Source organism: Oncorhynchus mykiss, chromosome 19, assembly GCF_057628025.1.
Source record: "Oncorhynchus mykiss isolate SJ-2025 chromosome 19, ASM5762802v1, whole genome shotgun sequence".
In the NCBI taxonomy this organism is placed as follows: Eukaryota; Metazoa; Chordata; class Actinopteri; order Salmoniformes; family Salmonidae; genus Oncorhynchus; species Oncorhynchus mykiss.
This window is the reverse complement of record NC_143040.1, coordinates 51,006,201-51,030,600: the sequence shown is the minus strand read 5'-3', so window position 1 is coordinate 51,030,600 and position 24,400 is coordinate 51,006,201. Positions and strand designations below refer to the sequence as shown.

At 44.1% G+C, this 24,400-nt stretch overlaps 1 protein-coding gene across 1 annotated transcript in view; it reads right to left on the bottom strand.

The window, feature by feature from the left end:
• Positions 1–24,400, bottom strand: part of LOC100305273 (kinectin 1) — a 45,094-nt gene that overhangs the window by 8,314 nt on the left and 12,380 nt on the right. Inside the window, 1 exon segment of the mRNA NM_001165178.1 lies at positions 20,826–21,029. Coding sequence (NP_001158650.1) covers positions 20,826–21,028 — 203 coding nt within the window. The 5' untranslated portion in view covers position 21,029.

Genomic DNA, 24,400 nt, shown 5'->3' with positions numbered 1-24,400 from the left:
AAGAGAGGGCAGGAGAGTGACCATAAGCACCACACATACCAATTATATAGTGGTTAAAAGGGCAATATAAATACAAATTCAGTTTGATTGAATGGTCTTCAGTGTTCACCTCTTTCAGCTCTGTCTGTGACAGATCCAGCTTCACCTTCCATCGAGACTCCTCCTTCTCCACACTGCTCTGGAGACGTTGAAGGATGCCCTCCTGTGGACAGTATAGGGTATTACAGGTTAGTTTAAAAGACCTTACAACGCCTTTATAGAGTTATCTACAGGACACTGATAGAGCATCACCTCACCGTCTCTGCCAACACTTTCTTGTACGTCTCACAATCTTTCTGTAGAACCTTCTGGGCCTCTTCAGATTCCTTCAGCTTATCAGCCAATACCTGGTGTAAGGAACAGCCCGGGTTACACTTATTTTCACCTCAGTTCTCAGACATTTGAAAACACAACTATTTTTAAAGAAACAGTAAAGGCTGTGCCGTCACCTTGTTGTCCTCTGAGCCCTCTGGAGCAGGTTCAGGTGCTGCTTCAGGGGCAGGGTTGGGCTCTGCTGCCGGGGCCTCTTTCACCGCAGTCTCAAACCTCTGCAGCCACTCCTGGTGGTTCTGAGAGAGAACACAGTAGAAAAGATACAAAACTATAGGATATGTGGAAAAGATGAACTTATAATTTAATATCACATCATATGGTCCTCTGTAGCGCAGTTGGTACAGCATGGCACTTGTAATGGCTGTATGGTGGGTTCAATTCCAGAGACCACCCATATACATCTGCTAAATTGCATATATATATATACAGTGCCTTGCGAAAGTATTCGGCCCCCTTGAACTTTGCGACCTTTTGCCACATTTCAGGCTTCAAACATAAAGATATAAAACTATTTTTTTTGTGAAGAATCAACAACAAGTGGGACACAATCATGAAGTGGAACGACATTTATTGGATATTTCAAACTTTTTTAACAAATCAAAAACTGAAAAATTGGGCGTGCAAAATTATTCAGCCCCCTTAAGTTAATACTTTGTAGCGCCACCTTTTGCTGCGATTACAGCTGTAAGTCGCTTGGGGTATGTCTCTATCAGTTTTGCACATCGAGAGACTGACATTTTTTCCCATTCCTCCTTGCAAAACAGCTCAAGCTCAGTGAGGTTGGATGGAGAGCATTTGTGAACAGCAGTTTTCAGTTCTTTCCACAGATTCTCGATTGGATTCAGGTCTGGACTTTGACTTGGCCATTCTAACACCTGGATATGTTTATTTTTGAACCATTCCATTGTAGATTTTGCTTTATGTTTTGAATCATTGTCTTGTTGGAAGACAAATCTCCGTCCCAGTCTCAGGTCTTTTGCAGACTCCATCAGGTTTTCTTCCAGAATGGTCCTGTATTTGGCTCCATCGATCTTCCCATCAATTTTAACCATCTTCCCTGTCCCTGCCCCTGCTGAAGAAAAGCAGGCCCAAACCATGATGCTGCCACCACCATGTTTGACAGTGGGGATGGTGTGTTCAGCTGTGTTGCTTTTACGCCAAACATAACGTTTTGCATTGTTGCCAAAAACTTCAATTTTGGTTTCATCTGACCAGAGCACCTTCTTCCACATGTTTGGTGTGTCTCCCAGGTGGCTTGTGGCAAACTTTAAACAACACTTTTTATGGATATCTTTAAGAAATGGCTTTCTTCTTGCCACTCTTCCATAAAGGCCAGATTTGTGCAATATACGACTGATTGTTGTCCTATGGACAGAGTCTCCCACCTCAGCTGTATATCTCTGCAGTTCATCCAGAGTGATCATGGGCCTCTTGGCTGCATCTCTGATCAGTCTTCTCCTTGTATGAGCTGAAAGTTTAGAGGGACGGCCAGGTCTTGGTAGATTTGCAGTGGTCTGATACTCCTTCCATTTCAATATTATCGCTTGCACAGTGCTCCTTGGGATGTTTAAAGCTTGGGAAATCTTTTTGTATCCAAATCCGACTTTAAACTTCTTCACAACAGTATCTCGGACCTGCCTGGTGTGTTCCTTGTTCTTCATGATGCTCTCTGCGCTTTTAACGGACCTCTGAGACTATCACAGTGCAGGTGCATTTATACGGAGACTTGATTACACACAGGTGGATTGTATTTATCATCATTAGTCATTTAGGTCAACATTGGATCATTCAGAGATCCTCACTGAACTTCTGGAGAGAGTTTGCTGCACTGAAAGTAAAGGGGCTGAATAATTTTGCACGCCCAATTTTTCAGTTTTTGATTTGTTAAAAAAGTTTGAAATATCCAATAAATGTCGTTCCACTTCATGATTGTGTCCCACTTGTTGTTGATTCTTCACAAAAAACATACAGTTTTATATCTTTATGTTTGAAGCCTGAAATGTGGCAAAAGGTCGCAAAGTTCAAGGGGGCCGAATACTTTCGCAAGGCACTGTACATACACACACACACACACAGTACCAGTCAAAAGTTACACAAATCAAACTTTGTCACATGCACTAAAAACAACAGGTCTAGACTTTACCGCAAAATGCTTACTTACAAGCCCTTAACCAACAGTGCAGTTGAAGAATATTTAACATGTAGACTAAAGTAAAAAGTGATAATAAAACACAATAACGAGGCTATATAGAGGGGGCTTCGGTACCGAGTCAGTGTGCGGGGGTACAGATTAGTTGAGGTAATTTGTACATGTAGGTGGGGGTGAAGTGACTATGCATAGATAATAAACAATGGAAATTGTCCGGTGGCGATTTAATTAATTGTTCAGCAGTCCTATGCCTTGGGGTAGAAGCTGTTGAGGAGCTTTTTTTGTCCTAGACTTGGTGCTCCGGTACCGCTTGCCGTGCGGTAGCATAGAAAACAGTCTATACTGGAGTCTCTGTCAATTTTATGGGCTTTCTTCTGACACCACCTATTATATAGGTCCTGGATGGCAGGAAGCTTGGCCCCAGTGATGTACTGGGTCGTTCGCACTACCCTCTGTAGCGCCTTACTGTCAGATGCCGAGTAGTGCCATACCAGGCAGTGATGCAACCGGCCAGGATGCTCTCGATGGTGCAGCTGTAGAACCTTTTAAGGATCTAAGGTCCAATGATAAATCTTTTCATTTTACTGAGGGGAAAAGGTTTTGTTGTGCCCTATCACAACTATCTTGATATGTTTGGACCATTATAGTTTGTTGGTGGTGTGGACACCAAGGAACCTAACTCTCAACCCGCTCCACTACAGCCCCGTCGATGTTAAATGGGGGCCTGTTCAGCCAGCCTTTTCCTGTAGTCCATGATCAGCTCCTTTGTCTTGCTCACATTGAGGGAGAGGTTGTTGTCCTGGCACCACACTGCCAGTTCTCTAACCTCCTCCCTATAGGCCGTCTTATTGTTGTTGGTGATCAGGCCTACCACTGTGCTGTTGTCAGCAAACTTAATGATGGTGTTGGAATCGTGTTTAGCCACACAGTCGTGGGTGAACAGGGAGTACAGGAAGGGACAAAGTACGCACCCCTGAGGGGCCCCAGTGTTAAGTATCAGCGTGGCAGACGTGTTGTTGCCTACTCTTACCACCTGGGGACAGCCCGTCAGGAAGTCCAGGATCCAGTTGCAGAGGGAGGTGTTTAGTCCAAGAGTCCTTAGCTTAGTGATGAGCTTTGTGGGCACTATGGTGTGGAACTCTGAGCTATAGTCAATGAACAGCATTCTCACGTAGGTGTTCCTTTTGTCCAGGTGAGCAAGGGCAGTGTGGATTGTAATTGAGATTGCGTCATCTGTGGATCTGTTGGGGCGGTATGCTAATTGGAGTGGGTCTAGGGTGTCCGGGAGGACAAAGTAGCCACCCTTTGCTTGAATGACAGCTTTGCACACTCTTGGCATTCTCTCAACCAGCTTCACCTGGAATGCTTTTCCAACAGTCTTGAAGGTGTTCCCACATATGCTGAGCACTTGTTGGCTGCTTTTTCTTCACTCTGCGGTCAAACTCATCTCAAACTTTCTCAATTGGGTAGAAGTCGGGTGATTGTGGAGGCCAGGTCATGGTCATGATGGTGCACTCCCAACACTCCTTCTTGGTCAACTAGCCCTTACACAGCCTGGAGGTGTGTTCTGGGTCATTGTTATGACGAAAAACAAATGGATTGTCCTACTAAGCGCAAACCAGATGGGATGGCGTATCGCTGCAGAATGATGCGGTAGCCACGCTGGTTAAGTGTGCCTTGAATTCAAAATAAATCACTGATAGTGTCACCAGCAAAGCACCCCCACACCTCCTCCTCCACTGTTCACTGAGGGAACCACACATGGGGAGATCATCCGTTCACCTACTCTGCATCTCACAAAGACACAGCGGTTGGAACCAAAAATCTCATATTTGGACTCATCAGACCAAAGGACAGATTTCCACTGGTCTAATGTCCATTGCTTGTGTTTCTTGGCACAAGCAAGTCTTCTTCTTATTGGTGTCCTTCGGTAGTGGTTTCTTTGCAGAAATTGGACCATGAAGGCCTGATGCACGCAGTCTCCTCTGAACAGTTGATGTTGAGATGTGTCTGTTACTTGAGTTCTGAGGTGCAGTTAGTTGCCAATTTCTGAGGCTGGTAACTCTGATGAACTTATCCTCTGCAGCAGAGGTAACTCTGGGTCTTCCTTTCCTGTGGCGGTCCTCATGAGAGCCAGTTCCATCATAGCGCTTGATGGTTTTAGCAACTGCACTTGAAGAAACTTTCAAAGTTCTTGAAATTTTCCAGATTGACTGTTGTTTCTCTTTGCTTATTTGAGCTGTTCTTGCCTTAATTTGGACTTGTTATTTTACCAAATAGGGCTAACTTCTATATACCACCCCTACCTTGTCACAACACAACTGATTGGCTCAAAAGAAGGAAAGAAAATCCACAAATTAACCTTTAATAAGACACACCTGTTAATTGAAATGCATTCCTGGTGACTACCTCAAGAAGCTGGTTGAGAGAATGTCAAGCGTGTGCAAAGCTGTCATCAAGGCAAAGGGTGGTAACTTTGAAGAATCTCAAATATATTTAGATTTTTTTAACACTTTTTTGGTTACTAAATTATTGTTATTTAATAGTTTTGATGTCTTCACTATTATTCTCAATGTAGAAAATAGTAAAAATAAAGAAAAACCCTTGAATGAGTAGGTGTGTCCAAACTTCTGTCTGGTACTGTATATATTATGTGAGCACTTACCCGTTCAGTGGGCAGAGGCACGTTCGGAAGCAGTCTGTGCAGAACACCTCGACATTCTGCCTGGGCTATCTCCAGGGCTGTCTGGTTCTCCTGAAGAGGTAAAGGAGGAGGAAAGAGAAGAGAGGACATTCAACATGGACTGCACTCAGGGAACACACACACACACACGCACACACACACACACACACACACACACACACACACACACACACACACACACACTTGGGGTACCTGTACAGTAGTTAGCTGAATAGCTCTGCAGGCAAACATCCAACCTCAAGTCACTACCTCTGCTTGCTTGGTTTCACTCCTCCCATCTCAGAGTACATACAGGAGCATAGCCTCTGACCAGCACAACTCCCTCTCCATGACACTCCAGTGAACAAACTGCTAACATTTACAATGGCTCAATTATTTAGTGTGCGCTCCAAGCAAGTATTCATACGCCCCACTGTTCAGCAGCCACACACAACCACAAGACAAGTTCCTCAAGCTTTGGACCTCACCCTACACAGGTTCAATTATTTCAGATGTTTATCCTCTCAAGGAGGAACATCAAAGTCACTTGTGTTCATATAGTTGCAGCACAGTAATGCTCCTGAGTATCTAACATTCTGTCCAGAGACAGACATCCATAGAGCACCACACATACTTCTGTTATCAGGAACCCCCAAACAAAAACCACAATGTTGGTGCCGTTAAGCACAAGGCTTGAAACTCTCAGAAGGAGAGCGATGTCATGTCTAACCCCTCTACCCTCCGATGGAGTGAGTCCTATAACAGACAGCTGGCACATTCACCTCTACTCTCATTAACACATCGTGTTGTAAGGGGAATAGGTTCTACACTACGACATATGCTTTAGATTGTGTACAAGCATGCACTTTCCTGAGCGTACACAACAGGTGTCCAGGAACGCCTACATTTTTACTGTACCAAAATGGCCGAGAGCAGCTGCTGGGTAAATCAGTTCACTATGTGCCCTGTCTTGACATGGAGAGGAACGGGGTTGACAGCTTAGGCAAAAATTCCCTGAAACCCCCACAACTGTTTATAGTAAGAGCAATCTGTTAGTCTATGGTTTACTAGTGCATCCCTAAATACATATGGTTAAGCAAAGGTAGGTGTGGCAGGTCGCCTAGTGGTTAGAGCGTTGGACTAGTAACCAAATGGTTGCAAGATCGAATCCCTGATATGACAAGGTAAAAATCTGTTGTTCTGCCCCTGAACAAGGCAGTTAAGCACATTGAAAATAAGAGTTTGTTATTAACTGACTTGCTTAGTTTAAAAAAGAAAAGAAAAAAGGGCTATGGCAGATCAGATTCTCACTGAAGAGGGGCGGCAGGTAGCCTAGCAGTTAAGCGCATTGGGCCAGGTACCAGAAGGTCACTGGTTCAAATCCCGAGCAGACTATGTGGAAAAATTTGCCGATGCGCCCTTGAGCAAGACACTTAATCCCAATTGCTCCTGTAAATTAAAAATGTAAGAGGACAAAAAAATCCTTAGGAAACAACTGGGTGGATATAAACAGCAGTTAAGCTGACGGGCTGTCTGGTTTCTAATGGTTCTATGCAATAAGTTGATAGACGTGTCCACACGGAGTTAAAGTACCACCGTTGTTGTATAATAAATCTATATATTCAGTATATGTTTTGTTGCTTCCAAAAATGATTTTACACAAAACAATTATGTTGACTAATTACACATATTCTGGACATAATTTCTCAAAAAGGCAACTCTGAAAGACCAAATTTATTTTGAAAATCTTATAATCGAATTTCATTAGAGGCTGATTGCTGTAATGATGACAGTATATACACAAAGCAGAATGGAACACATGCTGGATTTGGGAGAGAAAATGAGGAAAGCACATGGCAGGGAGCGAGAGGAGCATCATGAAGACCATGGATCTCAAACTTATTATGACCACCTACAGGAAATCTGGAGTCAGTCACTGCACACTCATTTTCAAATGTCTATTTCTTTACTTTATATTGGAATTGATGTAGTTAAAATAAATAGTTGTACTGTATGAAACAAAAAGATTGTGTCCTTTAAAAGAGGTCAATGCATTCTAGCGCGGAATAGAAAGCAGAACTCAAGTAGAGCAGTGTTTTTTCTACATAAAAATACATTAGAGTCTTTATGAAATTCCTGAGGGGAATAGATTAATGGAGATAAACTGCCAATTATTCAGGGCCAGAATGCAGAGGGAGGGGAGAAATGAGTATGCAGCAGCATGTAGAAATGATGGAGTAATCTCACTGGTCGATTATGGCAATAACTGTTTGGGGATGCATCAGATTTTCAATCTAGAGTGAAGCAGACTGGAAGTGGGATCCGAACCTTGAGGGCCTTGCTGAGTTTCCCCTGAAGCATGGACTCGGTGGCTGCCAGAGCCTCCATAGCGCTCCAGTTTTTCACCCGAAGCTCCTGGTCAGTTTCAGAGAGATATCACTTTCAGTTTAGCCTCAGGGAAAAGTATGCAGTGACCCACAAACACAATTTATATAGGGATGAACAGAGAACCATTAGCAAAAATAAATGTAACTCCTTTTCTTTACGGCTGTCCTGTCCTATCCTATCCTGTTTCGGAGTCTAGGTTTAAAGAATATCCTCACTACATTTTACCGTAAACCACTCTAAGGGTCAAGCTCAACTTAACATGAGTTGGCCAACTAAAGATTGAGTCTTTAGAAGGATCAGACACTAAACTGTATTGTCAAAAACAAACAGTGAAACAGCTCTGATAGTAACACCGTAGAGAGGTCTTTGGCATAGACAAACTAAAATAACGTGAAGAATGAGAGCTGCAACTCACTGACAAAAAAGTCCAATGAGTCTAGATAGGAAAAGCCAAATCACATAATATAGAGCTAGTCAACAAGGTAGCTGTCTGTCTCTGCAAAACAAGGCCATTGTTAAGCCCCAGAGCATTCACACGCACAGACATGCATGCTGACACACAGAAATACAGTCCTTGTAAACATGGCAAAGGACAGAGCAGAGTAGACTGACTGCCCTAACAACTGTACTGTTTGATTGTAGCAAGCCTTAGCCAGCATAAGCATAGAATAGCAAATGAAGAGCTCTAAAATATAAATGTTAAATGTATCATTGTCTTGAATAGTTTCAATTAGATTCATAAATATTCATAGTCTGCGATAAAATGCAACCTAACAACTTTGTAAAAGGAGTAGAGGGAGATTATGCATGCATAGTGTGACATCACTGAAAGGGTGTGGTTTAGGGGAGCACATCGAGGATGAGGTCTGCAGATGTATCGCAGGGCCAGACTGGAGATGTGGAGGGTAGGCTGGTAGTGTGGGCTGAGGCAGTAGCAGCACTGTCTGCAGGACAGGACACCTACATTGTTCTTGTTCCTGTGAAGCTCCAAGGACTCCCTCAGCTTAGCCAGCTCTCCCTGGAGATCAGACACCTGCTTCTCCTTCTCTGCCAACCTGGAGGACAGAACACCACCACACATACATTACCAACACTACCACTACCTATCACAACACTGCTGGGTGGCCCCATGCCAAGGGACACCTACTGAAGGGAATTCAGTGAAGTATTACAGTGACTCACGCTGTCAGGAGTTCCAGGCTTGGGGCCTCTGTGTGGGTCTGCGAGAAGAAGAAAATAAAAGTAGTTAACTCTCGTTCTTTTTTCTCCCTCTCAGCCAATAAAGGTCACCAATCAACTGTTTCCACCTCTTCCCTCACCTGTTTCTGCTGTAGTTCCTGCACCTTGTCGCTCACCTCCTTGGCCTTTGACTCCAACTCACTCTGTAGTGTCTGGATCTCCTGGTCCTTAGCAGCAAGCCTGGACAAAGACTGTGTTAGTCTATCTTTTCAGAGTACAATGCAGTCAAGTAGGTCAGAGTAGAGGGATAGTACAAAATACTTACTGTGTCTGTAATTCTAGGAGCTGGTCGCTGGCACTGGTGGTGTCCACAGCCTGCTTCTGTCTCAGCTGCTCCATGTCAGACTGCAGCCCTGCCACCTGCTGCTCCAGAGACTGCAGGGACAACACACACACACATTTACATAAACACCCAGCAGGGAGACACAGGATAATCCAGAACCAAAACTGTAACATTGGGCAAAGTCAAAACACACTATATACAATGTTTAATTTCACATTTGTTACAAGTCTGGCATTCCAAAATCACATGAATCAAAATGCAGAGTACATTGCTGTATGTATGTATGTATGTATGTATGTGTGTGTGTGTGTATGTATGTATGTATGTATGTATGTATGTATGTATGTGAGAGAGAGAGAGAGACAGAGAGAGAGAGAGAGAGAGAGAGAGAGAGAGAGAGACAGAGAGAGAGAGAGAGAGAGAGGGAGACAGAGAGAGAGAGAGACAGAGAGAGAGAGAGAGAGAGAGAGAGAGAGAGAGACAGAGAGAGAGAGGGAGACAGAGAGAGAGAGAGACAGAGAGAGAGAGAGAGACAGAGAGAGAGAGAGAGAGAGAGAGAGAGAGAGAGAGAGAGAGAGAGAGAGAGAGAGAGAGAGAGAGAGAGAGAGAGAGAGAGAGAGAGAGAGAGAGAGAGAGAGAGAGAGAGAGAGAGAGAGAGAGAGAGAGAGAGAGAGAGAGAGAGAGAGGGAGACAGAGAGAGATGTACTACTATGAACACACCTCAATGGTCATCCCATTGCTGGAGCCACTCGCCTGTGCTGCCTGTAGGCTCTCCTCCATTGACTTAATCTGCTCATCTTTCTCTTGGATCCTTGAGAAACACAGAATTACAAAATGTATCAAACACAGAACAAATTGTCCATGAATGTGGCAAGAGGTTTCATAGCAGTTGCTAGACAAAAAGTGGTATTTTCATTGACTTACTTGCTCTGTAGACCTTCCATTATCAAATCGGATGATGTCTTGAGAGTAGGAAAAGACAAGAGGAAAAAATGTAATGAGAATCCAATGAGGGAACGGGGTTGAGACTATCCAAAATGAAAACACAGCAGATCAGTGTGAGTACTTACCTGCTCAGTAGTCTGAAGAATAAATGCCTCCATATCACGTTTCAGAGCCTTATTCTCTTCTCTTACAGTCTGTGACAGAGAAAGCTATTTGATTTTAAACACTTAAAACAATATTTGTCTAAACAACGACCAAAACAGTGATGTCAGGTGGGTCAAGCTTATTCCTGACCCTTGACCCCTACTCACCGTTAATTCCTCCTCCTTATTGGCCACCTCAATCATTCCCATCTTCAGCAGGTCCTCCACAGTCTTGATTTTCTCCTCCCTCTCTTGGACACTGCAGGGGGCACAACACAAAGACAGGGTTATAAGGGTTACAATCATAGCATTGTTTTCAGGTGTGGTATTAATACCACGTTTCGAAATAGAGGCAAGATGACAACATTTTATCTACTTGTAAAACTACCCAGCAATAAGGATAAAATTAGTGCACATTTGATGTAACTAGATAGAATGGGAAGCAGAACAGTCAACTCTCTGGCAGGATCTAAATTGCTTAAAAATGCTCTCACACACACACCTCTTCTGGAACTGATCCAAGGCCAGCTGAGAAACAGTCTAGATGAGGATAGAAGGAGGGCGAGAAGGAAGGAGAGGAGGGAGAGAGAAAGGGTGTCAGAGGGTGCGCATACTGAGGGACTGGTAGATCACAGCAGGAGTTCCATCTAAGAAAACAGGCGTGTTTCACTTCTGACCTGTTCAGAAATCTGAGCCTGCAGATTCTGGAGCGCTGCCTTCAGTGACATGTTGTCATTGTGCATGGCCTGTGGAGGCCAGAGAAGCAACATAGAAGGAAAAGAGGGTTAGGGCAGGAGGCCCAGTGTCAACAACATTCATCTCAAATAAAGGAGACATCTTACTATTACGTTGACAGTATGTATGTAGGTCTACAGTAGTTTGATAATATCTTTATACTATTGAATTTTTCCAGCTAATTCACTTTGCAAAATGGACAAAAGCGGCCCAGAGGGATGTCATATCTGTTTTATTACTGCCTTAGCTTATATGCTTCACGAAGACAGAAATTGCATGTACAGTAAGCCCTTCAAATCAACCCACCGTACTGTGTGCAGCATTCCTGTAGCTCAACACATTCCAGCCGGTCAACAGACCATCATATATAGAGCAGGAGTAATAATGGGGGTTTAGACAGTACTACTGTAGGTACCTGCATGTTAGTTTCCCTGCTGGCGCCACTGCTCCTCTCACTATTCAGGGAGTCCTCCAGACTCTTCCTCTGCAGCTCCTTCTCAGCCAGCCTGGATGCCACATATGACAGGAGTCAGCAACACAACCCATTGGACAGGGAGAAGAGTCAGAGAGGACATTATATGGAACAAATGGACATTCAAGGATCAGGCTAAGCACATGTGCAAGAGGTGTGGGCATTCATTTCAAACTTGCAAAACACTTACAGCTTCTGCAGCTCTTCAAAGTGGGAGACAGTAGTGGCCTGAAAGAGGAGGGAAGACAGTAGTCACAACATACTCACATACCGGTATACAAATAGAAACATATCAACTCTTGTTGATGAACTAAAGGGTGAACAATGCTCGTCCATACCTGAGAGCTCAACTGGGCCTGCAGAGTCTCAATCTGGGCATTGAGGCCACTTTTTTCACTCAGGAGATCCTGTCAGGAACAAAGGAGGTTATTTTCAATGCATACCAGAATATCTTTGTGCAAAAAATATTAATATTACAGAAACACTTAAAAATAAGTCTATTGTCTTAACCCCGTTCTCAACCAAGCCATTTCTCCCTTGTTTCTGAAAGGTTTGAGAGTGTAAAGACGACCTGTCCACACCTGGCACAATAACCACAACATCCAAGTAGAACTGTCAACTGTGAATCATAGAGAATGTGTTATTGTTATACACATCACATCTGTCATTACAACAATAAGGGCTGTGTTCCCCTACCTGGACCTGCACCGAGTCTTCAGCCAGGCTGTGCTGGGACACCTCCAGCAGCTGCATCACCTTCTGCTCCACCTGGTCCTTGGACACAATGGTGTCAGTCAGGCTGCTGTGCAGCGTCTGGATCTCCTTGTTCTTGTTGCTCATCTCTGTCTCCACCGCCAGCAGCTGGCTCTGCAGCTCTGAGAGAGGAGCCACACCAGATAAAATCACTTACTGGGTATACAACACAAGCCACTTACACATGTGGTGCTCATGACAATGGTGCTCAAAATTGGCTTATACTATTATACTATTATTACTTATTAGCAATGGGAGGTTCATTAGCTTGAGTTTAGAGGTCTGTTTTAGAAACTCTGTGATCACCTTCTTTAGCAGCATGAAGTTTCTCCCTCTCTGCGTTAACATTGTGGAGGTAATTCTGGAGCTCCTCCCAACCCCGCTTAGCATCCTGCAGTTGAGCCTGGTGACAACGGGACACAACATTTAGCATTTTAACAGTGTACATACACTGACACAACCTCTCACTGTACTGTATTGGTTATGAAAAACACAGGAAAGGCTGACCTGGGTGTGCTTTGCAGGGAAGCAGTGTTTATACTGAGCACAAAGCTTCAAACAGCCCCACTTCCTAAACCAACATATTCTCCACTTCCCTGTTCTATGACACACCACCCAGCCGTCCTTAGGATCGACGGACACAGGCCCTCCCATGGTTACAGTGAGAAACCCTAAACAGTCCAGGTCTCACCATGAAGGAGAGATTCCTTTGTGTTTCATCTCTGTGGGGCAGCCTAGTGAACTATGTGCTGACTAAATAACTAAATAAGATGCCTGTGTTAGGCACGGTCCCTCCCCTGAAAGACAGCACACCTCCAGCTGAGACACGTTCTGCTTGTAGTTGACCTCCAGCGACTTCCTCTGGTGCTCCTCCTGCTGCAGCTTGTTGTTGTTCTCCGCCAGCTCTTTCATCAGACCAGAGTACTCCGAGCGCAGCTGGTTCAGCTCCGACGACTGCCTGCCATTCACACCACACCAACTATTACAACCCACACACTCATCAATGCCATGCTTCAAAGACAACTAGTATTTCTATGATGCGATACAATACCAAACAAGGCAACACTAAACATGTCATCCCCCAATCAGTGTAATTTTGTAAATTACAGATCCCTATGGCAAGACGAATCATTCACCCAAATTTCGTCAAAATGGGGCCAGTGGTGTCTGGCTATGTTATGTGAAGCGCTACACAAATTCAACAGTCACAAGATGGGGACTTCAAATAGGCCTATGGCACATCAAAGGAACTGTGTCCTACTGTTAAGATGGGTTAAATGGAAACTGAAATCTGGACACACTGTAGGTCAATAACCTCTTTCACAGCCTTAATATTAACTCCTGCAGAATGAAGCATTTCTTGGGAGTAAAATGATACACCAAATGTAGGCAAAATTTGGACTTGGGAACAGGAGTGGAGGAATATGATTTATATATTTCAGCATCTTGAGAGAATGCGAATGCTCAGTTAGATACCATCTGTAGAGGTGCCATCTTTATTAGCATCATAAAAGCTGACAGTATTTCAACCACATGAAATATGCATCGAAGCCAAGCTAAAATCTTATCAGAAACACGTTGGGTCGTTTTCACAGCTTTCTATTTCCTTACAACCAGTCAAACTGATGTCATTTGGTACATTTTGCACTGAAAATCTTTGCAGTTTTGTTTTTGTTATTGCATTTTCTCCCCGGTCCTTAAACGTCTTTGCTCCGCGAAAGAAGCAGAGAATACAGAAAACTTTACCGATGTCAACTAGATAGAATGAATGCTTCAATCGATTTATGACATTCTGGTGAGCAAGGGTTTATTTAGGCTTCTATGGCAACATATAATGACAGAAGAGAAGCTGCATACATCTAACTAGACGAGTTGAATAAAAAAATAGCTCACGAAAATGTTGGAAATTATAAGCAGAAACATATCTAAAAATCAGGCAAAAAAAATCCTGTACCCCGTCCAAAAAATATATTCCGCCCTCTGACTTTAGTCTACAACGCATTTTCTATATTAGCGGGTTAGGGTTGGTTGCAGGCCTCAGATTTTCACTTTATCACATATAGTCGGGCGGTTGCTGATGGGTTATTAGCAATTTTGGGCGGGTGTGAGTGAACAAACAGCTGACTACGTACAGTTGACTACTACAGCGTCCCCCTTGGGCCAATCAGTGTAATTTTGCAAATGGCTCATCTCTACAGAAAGACGCATTATTCACCCAAGTTTCATAGAAAGTGGGCCAGTGGTGTCAGATATCACGTGGGTTAGATAGACTCATATCCCTGAGCACGGGTGCCAAATTTCATCACTGAGTCAAACAGATCAAAGAGAAACATGTGCCCGTTATAGCGTCACCGTGAGGTCAATATAACTGTTGCATATGTTTAGTCTTGACACTGTTTACAACATATGTACCAAATGTTGTTACAATACGAATATCCATTTATGCATTTATGTGCCAGACCACGCCCACGGCAAAGTTTTATTGGTCAATATTGTTTTAGGTACTAGTCTGGAAAATATTGTGTTGAGAGACCTTTGTCCATAGATACCACATATGTGATTCAAGACGGCGCCGGTGAAGACGTTTTAAAAACATATTTTGTACATAATGTTGCTGCTACCGTCTCTTATGACCAAAAATAACTTCTGGACATCAGAACAGCGATTACTCACAATGAACTGGCAGAAGCTTTTTTTCCTTCAACGAGTCCCGACGAGCCTGACGTGAAGGACATACTGCTTTCCCGGGAAGACGCCCAAATCCCTGTCATTTGTGTGAAAAAAAAAAAAAAGAAAAAAAAAAAAAGAGGACGCAGGTCGGGCTGCCTTCTGAGAATTCGTAGGCGAACGAATAAACCCCACCTGCCTTCCGTTCTACTAACTAACGTGCATTCATTAGAAATAAGCATTCATTAGCATTAAAAACTGTAATATCTTATGCTTCACGGAGTTGCGGCTGAACAACGGCCTTATCAAAATACAGCAGGCTGGTTTCTTCTCTGTATCGGCAGGATTGAACAGCAGTGTCTGGTAAGACAAGGGGTGGAGGACTATGCATACATGTAAAAAAAACAGCTGGTGCATGATATCTAAGGAAGTCTCTAGGTTTTGCTCGCCAGAGGTAGAGTATCTCATGATAAGCTGTAGACCACACCATTTACCTAGAGAGTTTTCATAGATGTCTATGTACCACCACAGACCGATGCTGGCACTAAGACCGCACTCAATGAGCTGTATATCGCCATAAGCAAACAGGAAAATGCTCATCCAGAAGCGGCGCTCCTAGTGGCCGGGGACTTTAATGTAGGGAAACTTAAATCTGTTTCACCAAATTCCAAATCAGGATGTTTAATGTGCAACCAGAGGGAGAAAAAAAAAACTCTAGACCACCTTTCCTCCACACACAGAGACACATACAAAGCTCTCCCTCACCCTCCATTTGGCAAATAATGAACATAATTCTAACCTCCTGATTTCGGTCAATAAAAAAGTGGTCAGATGAAGCAGATGCTAAGCTACAGGATTGTTTTGCTAGCACAAACTGGAATATGTTCTGGGATTCTTCCGATGGCATTGAGGAGTACATTACATCAGTCACTAGCTTCATCAATAAGTGCATTGATGATGTCGTCCCCACAGTGACCGTACGTACATACCCCAACCAGAAGCCATGGATTACAGGCAACATACGCACTGAGCTAAAGGCTAGAGCTGCCACTTTCAAGGAACGGGACTCTAACCCGGAAGCTGATAAGAAATCCCGCTATGCTCTCTGACAAACCATCAAACAGGCAAAGTGTCAACACAGGACTAAGATCGAATCGTACTACACCGGCTACGATGCCCGTCGGAGGTGGCAGGGCTTGCAAACCATTACAGACTATAAAGTGAAGCACAGCCGAGAGCTGCCCAGTGACACAAGCCTACCAGACGAGTTAGAAGTAATTTATCTTCGCTTCGAGGAAAAAACACTGAAACATGCATGAGAGCACCAGCTGTTCTGGACGACTGCGTGATCAGGCTCTCCACAGCCGATGTGAGTAAGACCTGGACACCTTTTAAGAATCCTATTAATTGACTACAGCTCAGCGTTCAACACCATATTGCCCTCAAAGCTCATCAATTAGCTAAGGTCCCTTGGAATAAACACCTCCCTCTGCAACTGGATCCTAGACCAGCCCCCAGGTGGTAAGGGTAGGTAACAGCACATCCACCATGCTGATACTCAACACAGGGGCCCCTTAGCGGTGCGTGCTCAATCCCCTCCTGTACTCCCTGTTCACCCATGACTGCACAGCCAGGCACGACTCCAACATCTTCATTAAGTTTGCCGATGCCACAACAGTGGTAGGCCTGATCACCGATGAGACTCTCCCTCAACGTGATCAAGACAAAGGAGATGATTGTGGACTACAGGAAATGGAGGACCGAGCACGCCCCCATTCTCATCGACGGGGCTGTAGTGGAGCAGGTTGAGAGCTTCAAGTACCTTTGTGTCCACATCACCAAGAAACTAACATGGTCCAAGCACACCAAGACAGTCGTGAAGAGGGCACGACAAAACCTATTCCCCCTCAGGAGACTGAAAAGATTTGGCATGGGTCCTTAGATCCGCAAAAGGTTCTACAGCTGCTCCATCGAGAGCATCCTAACTGGTTGCATCACTGCCTGGTATGGCAGTGATGCCTTCAGAGGAAGGCCCTAAAAATTGTCAAAGACTCCAGCCACCCTAGTCATAGACTGTTCTCTCTGTTGCCACATGGCAAGTGGTATGGGAGCGCCAGGTCTAGGTCCAAAATGCTTCTAAACAGCTTCTACCCCCAAGCCATAAGACTCCTGAACATCTAATTAAATGGCTACCCAGACTATTTGCATTGCCCCCCCTTTTACGCCGCTGCTACTCTCTGATATTAACCGGTGCCCGGTTAGTCCGGTTTTATTTTTTAAACTGCATTGTTGGTTAGGGGCTTTTAAGTCAATTTCACTGTAAGATCTACAACTTTTGTGCAGTGCATGTGACTAATAAAATTTGATACCAAGATTCACGCAGTTCAGTCCTTCAGTGCCAGAAGAGTAGCGTTTTAAGTGTTTTCCACAAAATTCTAAATGGCCGAAAATTCTTAACGGCAAAATTGCTCCTTGTGAGTAGAGGGACCTATCCAACAAATTTCATGACTCTAGGTCAAACGGGGTGAGCAGCGTCACCTTTCAAAGTTTGCATTTTCAATATTTTGTTATAGCACCACCATCTGGCCAATCAGTGTACTTTTGTAAATGCAAGATCTCTTTGGCAAGACGCATCATTCACCCAAGTTTAGTCAGAATTAAGCCAGTGCTGTCCGAGGTATTGTGTGCGACTAACGTACGAACGTGGGGGACAACGAAGACCGTAACATTTTACAAACTAGGAGGGCTGGAAAGTGGCTCTCACTTGCTCTCCATCTGGTTGGTGGCAGAGCTGACTGCGTCTCTCAGGATGCCGTTCTCCTGCTGCAGCCTGGCGATCTGACCCTCCAGCTGCTCCCTCAGCTTCTGGAACTACACAGTACAGATCACTGGGAGTCAATTTAACTTAACTAGGCAAGTCAGTTAAGAACAAATTCTTATTTACAATGACGGCCTAGGAACAGTGGGTTAACTGCATTGTTCAGGGGCAGAACGACAGATTTTTACCTTGTCAGCTCGGGGATTTGATCTAGCAACCTTTCGGTTACTGGCCCAACACTCTAACTACTAGGCTACCTGTTGCTCTAACCACCTAACATACAGCATCAGAAACAGTACTCTGTATAATGCCTTAGGACTGATGTCTGAGTATGAAGCATGACAGTAAAAGGGTGATGGTAGTTGAGGTTTGGCCTGTTAAGGTAAAGGTTGTATCAGTGGTGGATGGTGCTCACCTTCATCTGCATGCCCTGAAGCTCTCCCTGGGCTTTAGCCTGCACGACATTCAGCTCCTTCTCCATTGCCCCACGCTGGTCCCTCAGAACTGCCTCCGCTCTCACAGTCTTCTGCTTCTCCTGCTGCAGCTCCTAACAGAGGAAAGGGCAGAAACAGCAGCAGTGAAATGTCACCAAGCCACAGGTAGTCAACCAGTGATGTAGTCAATGGATATGCATTATTGTACCGGTATCTTAGGGTTATCTTATGAGTGTGTACAGCTGTACCTTGCTGAGCTGCTGGACCTTGTCCTTGGCGATGGAGGCCTCCTCCTGCAGAGTGGTGAGGAGCCTCTCTCTCTCCAGGGATGAGGGGTCAGTCTTCACTGCAGACTTCTGCCAAGCGTCCAGGGCAGACGGGTTCTTTTCTTTAAGCACAGTAACCACACTCACAGCCTCTGCCTGTGACAGGGCCAGACTGCCCAGGCCCACTAGCAGCTCCTTCAGCTTCACCTCAGAATTCTCTGCAAATATACACACATACAGGTAGAGGATGAATTATAGTATGTGTTGTATGTTAGCTGATGTGTTGAATAAATTAGTGCAGTGTAAATACATTTATAAAATATCACTGTTCATATGTCAGCTTTAATTAAGTTATAATGCCAGAGAAGCCGGTGTTTGGAGGATATATTGGCACGGGGGTTGTTTATTCATACTATTTCATCCTTCCACAAGATATAGTCCGGACACAAATCTAGGGTTGCTACCCAAGCCGGCTGATCGTTCGTTCTATTGGTTCGGTTGCTAGAGACACGACCCAGTCGTTCAGTCTTTTTGTTCTGTCTATGGACGTGACCCAGTCGTTCATTCAAAATGCTCCATTGCCATACAGGCTGGCAACGTTCTTAAACATTGCTTGCTAGCTAGCCAACTATGGCTAACTTACAGTCACATCAAATAGTGCAGCCAGAATAACAGCAAAGTAGCTGCATTTGCGTTCGTTTAAGCTGTTTGCTAGTGACATTTATTTGGATACAGCCATAACAAAAGAGCTATGCACAATTTCGCCTGGCATAGAAAATGTGCTGGAAAGATGGCAAACTAGCTGCACCTTGTTTTGTTTGACCTGTTTTCCATTGATAGTTATTTGTATATCCATAAAAATGAAGCTGATTCATGATTCCGACTGGCTGAGAAAAGCTGCCTGGCTGTCTGTCTCATCCCGACTCCTGACACGTTCACAACATTACGGCTGGAGATCGAATTTGAATATTGAAACAATGTTGCAAATGTCAGAGAGACAGACAGCAAGGTTTATACAAATCTCTGCTGTTGAAAACTAAATGTTAGTCTAAAAGAAATGTGAGATAATGTCTAGATGCTTTTTATAGTGGAGATCAAGTTGATAAATTGCCTGGCTGGGCTGATGAGACAGTGGATTGCGCAGTCAGATGGAACACAGTAAATAGCCATTTTAACATCATAAATTTAGCCGGTGGTAACTTGCGGAATAGACACTGGCCGGAATGAAGTTTTAACCAATCAGCATTCAGGATTAGACACACCCGTTGTATAAACATGGTATAGCAGCTATATGTTAGAGCGTAGGTTTCGCACCTTTGTTGGCCTCGTTCTTCTGTTTCTTGCCACTCCCCTTGGAGGGCGCGTCATCATTGTGGTTGGCAGAAGTCGCAGAGTCAGCCTGGACATCATCCACTGGGGCTGGGGGAGACAGAAGCACATGGTCATATTTGGTGCCAGACACATAAATCAAGATATTGTTGGCCCAAGGATTTCATTTTCAAAAAAAGGCAGATTTAGATATATTCTGCTTTTTGCTAGCAGCGTCAAACAATGTCTCTGAACCTGCTCTGACTTTGATTACACTACAGTAAGTATTCATCATCCTTACCATGCTCAGTCTTCTGCTTCTTGGCAGAGTTTCTTTTCTTGCCACTGGTTGTGGTGGTGTCTGGGGGGGCAGGACCATCCTGTGCTTTGGTTTCCACCAGCACTGGAGCCTCCTTTTTGACTGGAGCTGGAGCCTTCTCCACCTTAATCTCTTCCTCCACTAGACAGGAACGAACAAGAGGACAATTAGGTTTAGGAGATACGAGGAAAAAGGATGCCACTATGATAGACACATTTGTGTAGAAGGTATTTTGAGGTTATGGCCATTTTAACAAACTCCCTCCCGCTCCCTACTCATACAGTGCTTTAAATAATCAGATTTGATTCGGGAGGATAGACACTAATGAGTGGCCTCAGGGAAGATGCTAGCCCCGTTTGCAGACACAGGCAAGTGCCCCGGGCACCACACATCCTCATCCTACTAAAGCCACTCTGGCCTTCTACTCACCAGACTCTGTCTTCTGCTTCTTCTCCTTCTTCTTCTTGCCAGAGGGCTGGGGTGGGGTCTGGGCCTGGCATGGGGGCTGAGACTGGTGGTCAAGCTGGGGTGAGGGGGGACTGGGTTTAGCCACTGGGGCAGGGGGCTCTGCTTTGCGGCCAGCTGGCTTGGAGCCGTTCACCTCAGGTTCCTCGGCAGGGGGAGCAGCTGCAGCTTTGGCAGCTTTCTTCTCCTTCTTCTTCCTCTCCCTCACACCTACAGGGGCCTCGGCTGGCGCTGCCACAGGGACAGGAACCGGGGTGGGCGGGGCCATAGGGGTAGGCTCCTCCTCCTCAGCGGTGGAGCTGCTCACGGCATCAGCCATGTCAAAGTCCCGCAGGTCTTCCTCTGACTCTCCTCCTCCCCCACCACCTCCTCCGCTACTGCTCTCCTTCTTCTTGCTCTTTTTCTTGTCATTCTTCTTGCGAGTGTCTGGTTTGGAGGGTGGCAGCTTGAGATCTCGTTTCTGCCTGGCTAGCACCTCATCATAAGAGGTCTCCTTCATGAAGAGCCAGAAGAAGAGGAAGATGAGGGCGATGACCAGGGATGGGGCCAGGATCACTAAGTACTGAGAGTCATAGATGTCCAGCGCCATTCTGAAGAGAGACAGAGCAAGAATGAGTCATGAGTATCATGCACATGATAAGCCAACAGTCAACATAAGACATTTAACAAATGCTTCATAGCTGCAAATAATGCATAGCAAAATAGCTGATCAGTTCATTTCTAAATGTCCTATACCTCTTCTTTGTTGCCACATATTTTAGATGAAAAAGTTGATTCTCACACGGACTAGGCTAATTCCAAACTTCAAGGCCAGTCAGACACTGGCACAGCCCCATCCATGCCAGGGCAGCCCAGTGAAAGGGGAAATGGGGTAACATGATTTACAAGATGAACAGCTACAGGCGCTTCCAGACATTCCAGATCAGTCTGACACGAATAGCTGTGGTGCCAGAACACATTCCACCTCTCCCAGTGCCTCCCTAATAAGAGGACGCTGGCGCTGCTGCTGACACTTCCTCAATACGTTATGGGTTTGATATACTACAGCAAAAATGCTAATGCCTTTTCCACACTGCATACATTTCTTGGTAAGAAATATGACAACTCCTGGAGGTTATCTGCAGTCAGAGGGAGACAGCCCTGTGCAGAGGGAATGTGTGTGTGTGTGTGTGTGTGTGAGGAGGGGTAATTAGCATGTACGGAGGACACCTTTGTGTCTTCCCTCACCCATAGTTCTCTCATCTCTGTGATAGGGTCTATTAGACTAGTAGAGTACACTGTCCTAGCCTACAGCCTAATACTTTCTTTACACACAAACACGGTAGACTAGCTACTAAAGTTGGTAACGCTTACAAACAATGTACATACGAGAAACAATATGCACTGAATTAATCTGTCTACCTTTTATTATGTCCATGGTGTGTGTATTAGCTAGATGAAAGAAACAAAATGGACACCCTGATGGATTGCACCTCGAGGGTGACATGACACTCTAAACTCAATTGAGGAAGGCTTTGCAAGGGGCAAAAATACACCAACGTGTAAATATTGTCCCAGTGCTGCAGCTTCAGTTTTGCACCAGCCTGTTGAGAGGTGAAAATTCTCTTCTCCTGGCAGGCCCAAGACACAGCAATATGTCGTTGTCAAGCAAGGTAAAGCCTACGCATGTCCCTTAGCATTTACACAGGATGCTGGACATAAACAGTGTACAAAACATTAGAAACACCTGAGCAGCGTTTGAATACCCATTCTAACATACTGTATACTACATACTTAATGAGTATATACTACATACTATTAGTTCATTTTAGTATACTGTAAAAGAACGGTATCCTTTCAGTTGTGTGTACTAGTGCTCGCCTGTCTACCAGAAGTTGATGCTGTTGCTATGCAACCTTTTGCTAGCATAACAAATTACTAGCTATACATTTTACGACTTCGGGTGCGTTCTTAAATTCAATCTGGAGTGCCAGAGAGCGCTCAGTGTACACTGAACGCGTCCACTGAACGCTCTGGCCGAGGAGTAGGGTTGATCTGAGCGTTCTGAAAATACAACGGCAGTCAAGCACCCAAGCTAACTGGTTTGCTACTACCAGACACAAATGAGAGAACACCTCACTCTGACAAATCAAATCAATTTGTATTTGTCACATGCACTGAATACAAAAGGTGTTGGTAGACCTTACAGTGAAATGCTTACTTACAAGCCCTTAACCAACAATGCAGTTTTAAGAAAATACAAACAAAGAAAGTAAGAGATAAGAACAACAAATAAGCAGCAGTCGGTTAAGCTGTTTTCATGTTATTCAGAGCGTTGGTGACTGTGCTGCTGGCAACAATTTAATGATGCTTTTTTTGCTGACGTTTACTACCATCGACCATATTCAACAGGTGTTGAGCGTTCGTAGATTCATCAGTTATTCTGGTCTCTGGTACACTCAGATAAGAGTGAGCTGAAATCGGAGTAGATAGCCAGAGCGGATTTACGCACCCGAAATGCCATTGCTAACGCACAACTATACTACTTAGCTAAACTAATTATGACGGGAATAATCAAGTCAATAAACGTTGGTTAGTTAGTTAGATAGCATATAGTTAATATACAGGCAAGTTCGATGAATTAATAGGCAACTAACGTTAGGCAGCTAGCTAACATACCGGTGGTACATACTGCTGTAATGATATTCTATGCGGTTCGTAAGGATAGTGTAGCTAACAAATTGTCAGCCGACATAGCGTCTAAGGTAACTTATTTGAAAAGTCATTACTTTATTACATTGCTCAACATTTTAACATTTGTCATAATTAGTTAAAGCAATGAATTTGTATCCGCTTTTGTTGGACTTCGGCTGCATATTTCCACCGTTTTCTGCAATGTATGTAGTTCTGTCTGAGCTGTTCTTGATCCTAATAAAATACCACCCCCCCCAAAAAAATAATCTGAAAACGTGAAGCCACGCCCATTTTCTGATCAATTGCATTATGGGCCCTAAAATCACGGAAATAGTGTCCACTGCTTGTATACTTCGTATTTTGGCGAATGTAGTACGACATCCCGGAACGTTTGGCATTCTAACTAGATCCATACTATGACCAGTAAGCATACTACATTTACGTCACAAATAGTAGAGTTAGTATGAGCATTCAAACACAGCTCTGCTCTTCCCATGACAGACGGGCCAGGTGAAAGCTATTATCCCTTAATGTCCTTGTTAAATCAAATTCAATCAGTGACCATGTTTACATGCACACAGTATTCCGTATAGTGGCTCATATCCCACTCACGAGTATCCTTGTAGCCATGAATAAACAGAATATTCCTAATTTAAGTATATGGGTAAAATAGTATTTGAAATAGGCACACTGAGTGTCGGCCTTTAACCTCTCACATGTAGCGTAATATAATATTAACTCCTGCAGAATTATACATTTCTTGCAGTGAAATTATACAACAAATGTTAATTTTGTCTCAGGAACAAGAGTGGAGAAATAGGATTTATTCCTTTCAGCATTTCTTGAGAAAATGTGAAAGCTATGTAATGTGTTCTTTTGACACTGGTGTTATGCAAGTAGATAGTATTTCAACCACATAAAATATGCACCCAAGACAAACCGAAGTCTTAACAGAAACGTGTTTTCATTTCCTTAAAACCGGTCAAGCTGATGACATTTGGACATTTTGCACAGGACTAATCTTTCCACTGTTTTTTCCCCTTTACTAAACAAAACAGACAACTTTACCAGCGTTAGATAGAATGCATGCATTAGTAATCTAGTTATGCAAGACAATATTCCGTTGAGCACTACTCTATTTAGACTTCTGAGGCAACAAGTTGTGGCAGAAAAGAAGCTACATGTATCAAACTACTGTTGACAAATGGCTACCAAATGTCGTGAATTATAATATCGCCTACCAAAGCAGAAATCTCTAAATTAGGTGATGAAAGTGGCCTGCAGTAAA